Consider the following 10,277-nt stretch of genomic DNA (forward strand, 5'->3'; position numbering starts at 1 on the left):
TAATGATAATGGTAAAAATACGGCTTGTATTATGCTAAAAAATAGGATAGGATGATAGTTTTTTTTTTCCTAAAAAAACTAAAATAAAAAGGGTTAATTTGAAAAAGTGAAATTTATCACCGAAAACATGTATAGATTATGTGGGTTAAAATTAAGATTTGAGTGTTGGAATATAGGTTAATACGAGTAATGATTATTATTGTATGAACAGTGATGTAGTTGGGGTCATTAGTGTGTAGCAACCGACGCAGTAGTAGACTAGTAGTAGTTGGAACTTGAAAGTGAAGAGTAGTCCTTAGTCCGTGGAAGTGGGGATTGATAGATAGATAGATAGATAGATTGATTGATTGGATTTGAAGTCTGAAGGCAAAGTTGTAAGGGTTTGGTTGGGTTCATCTTACATGATTGAGTAAGTAGCTGCTTATTTATATCTTAGCTTCTCTTAGTGTTTGGTTGGTGATTACTGATTTAGGTAAGCCGGAAAGAATGGCGTCGGGCAGATACATGTCATATTCTCCGTCACCGTCAACAACTCCTCACTCTCCTCACATCGCTGGTCTTCGCTCTGCCTCCTCCACTCTCGCTGATCAAGAGAAGTATTTTCTCTCTCTCTCTCTTTAGATCCATACACTCTAATCTTACTTCTGCTACTGCTTTTTTTTTTTTTTTTTTTTTTTGTCAGATCTCCAATTAACTCATTTCATTTTATCAATTAGATTCATTTAACAGATCTCTCATTTCAATTGATTTTATTTTTTATTTTTTATTATTAGACTAAAATTACTACTGTATTCATCAACTCATCACTTCTTTACTTACTATAACATCAATTAAATTATATGTAATCCTGATCTGTCAAAATTTTCATTTAATTTGCTTGTTTTCGGATGCTATTATATGTGTCAATTACGATGATTTTAACTCATCGGACTTATATTTATGTGGACAGATACCTTTCAGAGTTGTTGGCTGAACGTCAGAAAATCGGTCCTTTTTTGCCCGTGCTTCCCTACTGTTACCGTTTATTGAATCAGGGTGAGTTTGTTTGTTTGTTTGTTTTTTTTTTTTTTTTTTTTTTTTTTTTTTGGCATTACTGGTCAACCACCTCATTAATCAACTCATAATTTAAGCCAAATGCACCCTCCTACAACTGTTGCTCCAATTATCTTGCTTGTGAACCTATCTTTTCTGTTGTTTCTTCCCATTGGTGTCTTTGATGTCTAATTTCTATTAAACCATTAGTATTATTCGTAATATTTCAGATTCGTACCTTCAAAATGTCATCGTTAATAAACCTTAACTATTACCGTAAGTTCCTAACTTAATCATGTGAAGCTAATCCCATGGAAAGGAGAAAAATTATAACTAATTTAATGTGTTGACAAGCTTGATTAATTACATTGTGTAGGAGACCTTGATCTTAATTGCTAGTTGCTTTGCTTTCTTAATAGCATTTAAACCTGAATAATTCATATTTGGCAAAATGTCTGGTAGATGATGATGGAGGGGTAATATAATCCACTCCTAAACACTATATATGAAACAAGGAGAGTTTTCCATGTAACATGCATCTAGAGGCTGTGTTTTGCTGTGTCCAGAGAGTGGAATATAGTATAGAGGTCTGGCTGAGGGAAACCGATAGACTCATCAAGGATCATTGTGATAAGTATTTATTGAGATGACACGGACTCAAATTTCCTAATATTCCCTAACGTGTCAGTGATGCCGTGATTAACTTCACTCTCACTCTTTTTTCTCTCCCTCTTTCTTGTTGGGTAAAACTTATCCTCCACTCATTCTGTCTCATATATTAAAAGTCCTGAGGTGAGAGTCCTACTTATCTTTCTATAGCATACTTTCTAGAGCATGACCTTCATCATAATAGCGAATCCATGTGACAATTTGTTGTTGCTTCTCTTTTTATGGTATGCTATTTTTAAGCAAAATATCCTTCTCAATCTGCTTTCATAATGTGTGTGAGTATGGGACAGGCAGAGTGTTTGATATGATCTATTTTGACATTTATCTTACGAGAAGAAAGGCTGAAATTCCTTTTCAGATCATTGTCCTGGTGTCTATGATGAGCGTCCCTAATTAGGGTCTTGCACACAATAGACTAGGATGGTACTTTGTGCAGAAAGTTTTCAACCGTTGATTCAGAAACACATGGATATTCATGCCATTTTATGACAAATAAGTGTTATAGGACATTATAATGAGGCATTTGATTAAGTCTACCATTACTCTACTATGACAGCAAAGTTAATATTTCTCGATTTTGTCTATTTCTGCTTTCTTGAAAATTTACATCAGATGCTTTTGTCAATTGTTAGCGTACTTCATTGTTTTTTTTACTTAGTGGCACTAGGCAATCATATCTAATACTATGGCATTATACTTGTTTTTTAAATATCTTAATCTAACAAATTTTTGAATACTTGTTGTTTCAAAATATAGCCTTTCAAACCTTCATGGACAGTCTCTTTAGCAATTGTTGCTGGCATTTTTTTCTAGTGATATGCTTTGTCATGCCATCCATGGTTGAGATCACTTTCAGTTTGTTGTTAAGGGTGTATCAGTCTTTGGTGGATGCTTGTACAGGGTAGGATGTGTCTTTATTTTAGCAATTTTTACCGGAAAATTTGACTGATATTGGTGCTTAAGACTTCAGGAGGTTTCGTATACTTGTTTAAGTTCATTTTAAAAAAAAATTAATTAGCAATATGAGAGGTTATCATGCGCCTGTACGTAAATTTTTGCTGACAAAAACACAAGGGTGGTTATTTTCATCTGACCTTATTGTTGATCTCTTGGGCATCTTGGATATGCTGTGGACGGATGTGGTTAAGATATACATATATGTTCGTGGAGAATATTCTTATGGAATATGTGCCCATTGAATCTCTATAATGAGATTATTTGGAATAACCTCTTGTGTCAGTCATTCAAGAACTTATCCATTTGTATTATTTATTTACTCATTTCAATGCTTAATTTACTTTGAGCGAGTTTGGGAAAAGGGCTGCTTGTGATGTGGGACATTAGAAGCTTTGCCCAATGATTAATTTTATGTAGATGATTCGTTTATATTTACTTTTTTGCCTTTTATTCTGTTACTAAAGTTGTCTTTTCACTCTCCCCCTCCCCCTCATTTGTGTGTGGCCGGGGGTGGTGAAGGTGTCTGATAGCTGAACTAACTCGGCAAACTGTATTGTGTTTGTGGTGAATTGCCTACTAATATATAACAAATGCTAACTAGTACATCTGTTATTGAAAATTGACATTGAGCAGAAATATTGCGTGTAACTACACTGTTGGGGAATGCTTCAATATTAGATCAATCTGGGCTTGAACATGCTAGGCCTCTGCCTTCTGGAGGAATATATTCAAATGGAGGAGCAGATATGAATGGATGGGCATCACCTTTCCAATCAGAAGTACGGATTACTGACCATTAACACGACCTTTAGTTTTCGTCAAATTTTACTGTTTAAAAATTTTTACTGACTCAATTGTTGTATCTTAGTGCTAACAATTTGTTGATAGCGTATCCACTCTTCTCATGACAGGCAGTGATGAAGCTAACAATGTTATGGAATAATATTAGGTGTAGGTTGGACTGCTGCTGTGAAGAGGGATAATTCTTTTTATTTTAACCCAAGGCATACTAATCATTATCCTTGATTTTATAAATCAATCTGCCCATGCAATACTAAAATTCCAGCCATTTAAAATATTATTTGAAGAGGTGTCAGAAAAAAGACTTCCAGACTCTATACTTTAGGATCCCTCCCTTCAGTACCTTTTTGTGGGATTAGTTCTTCTAAACATGGCCTTGACTTCAGAATCAGGTTCTGCTATGAGCATTCTGGTGGTTTCTGAAAATATTGTGGACCTGTACCAGCACTGTTCAAGAATAAATGTGGTCATCAGGTCATGTGGGGAGTCTGATACTATGTTGACTTGTTATTTTCCTAAATAGATATTCCCAAATCTCCGTGGACCCTTTGTTAGATATCGGGAACATGATTCCTTTTTTTTGTTGTGCGATTTCATTTACAAATGTTAGCTTTCTTTGCAGATGTCTGGTCTTTTACACCAGTCTTCAGCTCAGAACTGGCTTGGTTCTCATGGTAACTCGTCAGGCCTTATCGTGAAGAGGACTATCAGGGTGGACATTCCTGTTGACAACTATCCCAATGTATGAAGTTGGTGTGGTTCTTATATAATTTGATTACGTGGTCTTGATTAGTGAATGATATTTCTTATACAACACAATCTCATTGTACCTTTTTTAATCGCTGTAGCAGTACAACTTTGTCGGGCGACTGCTTGGCCCGAGAGGAAACTCTCTCAAGCGTGTTGAAGCTACTACTGATTGTCGTGTTCTTATCAGAGGACGTGGCAGCATCAAGGATCCGGCAAAGGTAATCATTATTGTTCCTGTACTGTTGTCATATATGATTTTGTTTATTTACCTTCATGCTGCTGCAACTCATTTCTGTGCACTTGGTGTCTCCAAGGAAGTTATTAATTTGTGTGGAATGTTTACATATAAGGTTTTAAGTTCATAAATTTGGAAAATGTTTGTACAATTGTGCTGATTGTGTGTGTAACATGGTTTTACTGGGATGTTGAACACTAGAATAGATGTTGCTTCATCGCCTTTTAAAATGAATAGATGTTTTGGCACAAGTGCCCAAACCCATTTTTGAAAGATATGTTTATAGGAAAGTTCTTTCTGGGAACACGGAACAATTGCAATTATGGAGGTTGCTACGTTTACATAATCATCAATCAAGTACCATTGTGTTGTTAGGGAGAAGTAGAAAAACTGAGATTCTTTTCATCAATTGTTAGATTTTCTATTGTAATGCTATAATTCATCGAATGTTAGATTTGCTAAATTTGCTTTCAATCTGGCTTGGATTTGTGATTAACCACACTTTAGATTGATGATTTGGCAGATCTAAAACCAAAATTTGCTCATTGCCCTTAGCAGATTTTTGCACCCCTGGGACTATCCAAATTTGTCACATGTAACTATTATTTTCTTGTATGCTATGTAAATGTGAATGATATGCACTGTCTGTCTGTCTTAATTAGTCCCTCCGTCCCAAAGTATAGTTCCCGTTTGTAGTATTTCACAAGAATTAAGGAATGGGAGGATTCAGTGTGTGATGTACTTGAAACTTTACTATTAGTACAATAAAACAAGTGTGCAATTAATGCACCTTTTGGAGTTTTCTGTTAAATTTTTTGGTTGCGTTTTGTGTTTATTTATTTAGGCAAAACCCTTCCTTTTTCTTCCAGTTACTGTCGCTGCCCCCAGGCCCCACCTACCACTAATGCCTGGAACCGCCACCAACACCCACGCGGCTCTCACAGCCACCTAAAACCACCACTACTTCCCTCGCCTTCCTCTGCTTAAACAAAAAGCCCTTAAATCAATCAAATAATCCTCTCAAACTAAATCAAAAATAGCTTTTGGAATTTTCCCTTTTTTTTTTTTATTTTTTTTTATTTTTTTTTACTTTTTACTCCATTTTCTTCTTCCTTCATACATACATATACATAGCAAGATCAAATATACATATACAAGCCCAAGAAATCTGCTGCCTCCCGTCAACCACAAATTAGCTTTGAAAGTGTCTTTTTAAGAAATTTTTTGAGGGCTTTAATTTGCATGAGTGCTTTATACACCAATCTACAATTTATAGGTGAGAATACTCTTTCAAATTCAAGGATCTGATATTCTGATGAGAGAAAGGAGTCAACGTTAGGGTACTTGGTGAAAAATGGGAGATTACAGGAGGAGAGAGAAAATGAAATGAAAAAGGAGAAGTTCCCAAGTAAATGAAGTCGGAAAACGTTGGGAGTAAAAGGATGCGTGGGAAAATCCCAATAAAAAAATCAATATAGGGGAAAAAAATAGTAGAAAAAAGGATTAAAGTGTATTGGAATTGAAAAAAGTGAGGGTATTTAAGGAAATGGTAGGAGAAAGAAATTTTAGCCACCGCAATCCTAATAATGGAAACTGAAGCCACGAAATCACACTCTCAAATAACTTTTAAACAACTAATAAGGGTACATTTTAGTATTGATAAGGAATTAAAGGGCACAACTTAGAAACTTGAAAAAGTATAGGTACACCTTAGAAACTCGAATACCTTAGGGGTATAGCTTAGAAAAACCCAAATTTTTATTCAAGCAAATAAAATGTCATCCATTTTCCCCAAAACAACCCATGGTCATTTTTGTGCATTTAAAGTCATTTCACTGTAGATTTAGTCAAGCTGTACCGAGCATTTGAAAATAATTCTTTAAGGGGGTCGCTTTCAATGAAATGAAAATTTTGCATAACTTATAATTGATGTAATTATTTCTCACAAATTTGCAGTTTATGGATGGTGAAATTAGTCTGTGTATCCTTGTAAATTTCTGAAAGTATTGCGTGTATTAAAAGTGTTTTAAGATCAATTACTTTTTTGAGAATTTACTGCTTGATATATCTGTATTTTAGTTTGTATAGAAATACTAACACAACAATTCTTGCATCATCTTTTTTATCAAAGGAGGATATGATGCGGGGAAAACCAGGGTATGAACATCTTAATGAACCCCTTCACATACTTGTAGAGGCAGAATTGCCTGTAGAAATAATTGATGCCCGCCTGATGCAAGCACGTGAGATACTTGAGGATCTGCTCAAGCCTGTGGTATGTTATTCTAGGGGCTACAGAAACTTAGCAGAACCTTGTGTTTTGTTATGCTTATATTTTTTGGACCTTAAATGATTTTCTAACAATCTCATCTTTCTTAATCAGGATGAGTCTCAAGACTTCTTCAAAAAACAGCAGTTGCGAGAGTTAGCTATGCTAAACGGTACACTTCGTGAAGATGGTTCTCACATGTCTGGTTCTGTATCTCCCTTTCACAACAGCCTAGGGATGAAGAGGGCCAAGACTCGGGGGTGATAAATTATGGTGGGGTTCTGGAGAATTATTTGCTATGAAGGGTAAACTGGACATTCCCATGCTACCGGTGCTGATGTACCTGCCACAGTGCTTCTGAAGTCCCAACTGCCATCGGGGCACTGGTGCAATTAGTGTGCCAGTTCTATTTTTAATGTAATGGTAAATCAAGCATGTTTAGCATATAGTCTGGGTGGTTGAGGTCATAATAGCTTATATTCTGGAATGACCAGTTGAGTTTAGATGGCTTGCGTTTGTATGCTTCTTTAGGCTAGTTAGAAATCTGCCTTTCAGTCATGTATTATGGAGATTTTTTTTTTTTTTTTTAATTTATTTTTTATATTTTTTTACTGATATTGTGAAAGTTTTGGTAGGTTAATGGTAGCTATCATTATATGGTGTGCTTACAGTGGAGAGCAGAAGCACTACCCATATAGATGGGTTTGAATGTCTAGTAGCAGTTGTAGACTTGAATGGATTGATTTATGAAAAAATTTCAAGTTTGATAATAGATTTGGGATCTTACCTGTTGTATATTTTTTTGCCCTAATATGTCTTTGAACTCGTTTTGAAGCTAGGGTTGTGAATTGTTATGAGGGAACCAGGTCTAAAATGGGAATGATAATGAATAAAGCAGAAGCATACATGGGAACGATATTTACCGAAATAATAATTAAAACTAAAAGAAGCATTCTTGGTAGGTTTTGGAGGCATTGAAAATTCTGCGGTATAAGTAGTTGTGCTGTTTCCAATACTCCGTAGTACCTTCATGGCTTTATAACCACAGGGACAGGGGTAGAGATTTTGCCTCCTGCTCCTTTGGCTTTGCTGCTCTCCAACTTGTAATTTATCCCATACTTTATGCTTGCAGAAATTACAGAACATGAAATTCAAAAGTTCAAAACCAAGTATATTCAGATAGTACATGCTCTACACTTATTTAAGCCATACCGTTACAAACAAGTGGGCTATGTACAATGTGACAACAACCGTGTGCTGTTGAAAAAAGAAAAAACACTTCCAACATTCTGTCAAAACAAGAGTCTGGGTGCAAATACCATCCACCTAACCAGCTTAACTAATTGCTGTTGAAGGTAGTACATAAGATGGAAAATTCTAAGGAAGATCTGAGAAAGCATTAATTAAGCTTCTGCTTCATCCTCGTCTACTTCATCCTCATCTTCAGCTTCATCAATACCAACCCAACGGGTGAAAGCAAATAGAAATTCCTTGAAGTTAACCATTCCATTTCTATCCCAGTCCATCTCTTCTGCAGTAGCACAGCAACACACGTTAGGAATTACTAATGCAGAGTAAGCTTCTATCTAAACATGCAAGACTCTTTTACTTGTAGCTGCACAACACAAAGTGTTGATAGAAGCCCCACTAATTCAATAAACATCAATGCCACAAACACAGTCTCCTGTTTAACATCTCTCACCAACCAAGATAAACTTAGTCCTTGCAGAGGCTGATCACCTGTACGGATCTAGGAGAGATGGTATTAGAGACCCAATTCGGGTAACCTAAGGTGCTAGAGGCACTTGATCCCCACTGCTGGATGCCTAATGAAATTCAGTCAAGCATTGCGTCCTTGTTCGGTTGTTCCCATATCAGGTGTAAACAAGTATTAAGAAACTATATCGCACTTAAGCAAATTGCAATTTTAACAGATAATCTGGAAGGGAAGAGGAGAAATAGGTAATGATGATATTATGTCTGTAAATTGGAAAACACATAAAAGCAAAATGTTTTGGAGGAGAGAGTATTACATAATACTTGTAGAAGATACTAAACTAATGATGCACAGTAAGAGTAAAGAGAAGGGAGGTGAGGATGCTGACCAAATCTTTTCATGGCGATTCGTCCCGAAGAACGTTCTCCGGAGGTGGTTTCATTAATAGCCTGAATCATCTCAGTCTTGCTGACATAGCCATCCTTATTTTTGTCCAAGAAGGCAAAAGTATCAACAAGGGTCTCAAATGTGGACTCCAGATTGGGCAAACCCATACGAGATTTCTAAGGGATGCATTGTTAAGGCGAAATCAATTAGTCAGTCAAACATTCATTCATAGAAACATATTCTAACGAGTAGTATACAACAAGTAAGAAGCAAGTTTAGAAGGATACAAGTTGATTCTTAGAAGAATCCTCCTGAAGAAGGTAGACAAGACAGAGAAGGACGATAAATTCATTGAATTTGATGCCCATGTCCTCATTTATATCACATGCCTTGAAGAAATCATCAATCTCTTCCTCGCTGAAACTAACTTCTAATTTCCGGAAGCAAGCTTTTAGCTCACTGTGATCGATCACATCGTTATTATCCACATCTTTTGATTCCGAGTTCATCCCATCACATTGAACAAGCAACCAGGTCAGATCTATCTAGGAACCAACACTATCTAAAAACACGACATCAGAACAAAGATATTAAATTAAAAAAAAAAAAAAAACAGGGGAAAATGAATGGAAAGATACCAAATTTTTGAAAGGTAGCCTTGCATTTTCTAAAGCTTTGATCGATTTTAGGAAACTTGAGAATAATGGTGTTGAAGGATTTCATGGCAGTTCCTTTAGAAGCTCTCTTTTGCATAGCTTCAACCATCTTAGCTTCTAATTTGGTTTCTGGAAAATAACTTGATTTTGGTGATTCTGCAACCACACCCAGCGCACCTCCCATATTCACCTGATTATAAAACATCAACATCGGATCATCAGTTTCAGAAACATCCATCTCTTCATTCACTTCTTCTAAATGTTTACCTGATTAACAACGGATTAAACGCGAATAGTTGAATTTCCAGGAACACACAATAACTCCTAAAAGATCGGAACTTTTCAATGGCAAAAATAAATTTTTGGGGGACTCTCTCTAGTCATGAACAAAAAAAGCTAATTAATTAATTAACTAATTAATGTTTTGTTAAGGGGTTTGGACAGATGGAAATAACAAAGGATTACGATGGGGTTTTCACTTTTGATTTTCATGGAAATAACAAGTCCCATCTCATTAACTTATTTGATCATTTAAGCCGGGGTTTGTGCTACACCCACCACCTATTGTCTGTTTTTATTTTATTTTATTTTATTTTTTGGAATAAGTTTAAGCCTTATTATTATTGAAGATAAAGTAATGAAAAGGTTGCTAAGTAGCCTAGTATACCACAAATCACGATAAGCTTGAAACCCCTTTTACAGTAAAATTTATTACATACATCCGGGTGCATTGTACTTTATACACCCTACGTCCCTACTAACTCAAGGTTAATATTTACCGTTTATTTGATGATTAAATGAAAA

The 10,277-nt window shown here is 35.7% G+C and overlaps 2 protein-coding genes across 4 annotated transcripts; one reads left to right on the forward strand and one right to left on the reverse strand.

Annotated features, from left to right (window-relative positions):
- Positions 1 to 219: 219 nt before the first annotated feature.
- On the forward strand, positions 220 to 7,510 carry LOC110707078 (KH domain-containing protein At5g56140-like). Of its 3 annotated transcripts, XM_021885111.1 has the most exons (8): positions 224 to 374; positions 473 to 596; positions 950 to 1,035; positions 3,292 to 3,437; positions 4,082 to 4,201; positions 4,308 to 4,427; positions 6,576 to 6,719; positions 6,828 to 7,510. In XM_021885111.1, exons 2-8 carry the CDS (start codon positions 487 to 489, stop codon positions 6,975 to 6,977), a joined length of 876 nt encoding a protein of 291 aa, XP_021740803.1. In that variant the 5' UTR covers positions 224 to 374; positions 473 to 486; the 3' UTR covers positions 6,978 to 7,510. The 3 variants fall into 3 exon arrangements, with proteins under 3 accessions (XP_021740805.1, XP_021740803.1, XP_021740802.1); XM_021885113.1 differs by having other exon boundaries at positions 220 to 596; positions 4,311 to 4,427; XM_021885110.1 differs by having other exon boundaries at positions 224 to 596.
- A 304-nt stretch (positions 7,511 to 7,814) lies between these two features.
- Positions 7,815 to 10,023, reverse strand: LOC110707079 (probable calcium-binding protein CML21). Its single transcript, XM_021885114.1, has 5 exons — positions 9,741 to 10,023; positions 9,456 to 9,663; positions 9,105 to 9,307; positions 8,819 to 8,993; positions 7,815 to 8,244 (listed from the first exon to the last, which is right to left on the reverse strand). Exons 2-5 carry the CDS (start codon positions 9,655 to 9,657, stop codon positions 8,117 to 8,119), a joined length of 708 nt encoding a protein of 235 aa, XP_021740806.1. The 5' UTR covers positions 9,658 to 9,663; positions 9,741 to 10,023; the 3' UTR covers positions 7,815 to 8,116.
- Between the last annotated feature and the right edge of the window lie 254 nt (positions 10,024 to 10,277).

Source organism: Chenopodium quinoa, unplaced genomic scaffold (assembly GCF_001683475.1).
Source record: "Chenopodium quinoa cultivar QQ74 unplaced genomic scaffold, ASM168347v1, whole genome shotgun sequence".
In the NCBI taxonomy this organism is placed as follows: Eukaryota; Viridiplantae; Streptophyta; class Magnoliopsida; order Caryophyllales; family Amaranthaceae; genus Chenopodium; species Chenopodium quinoa.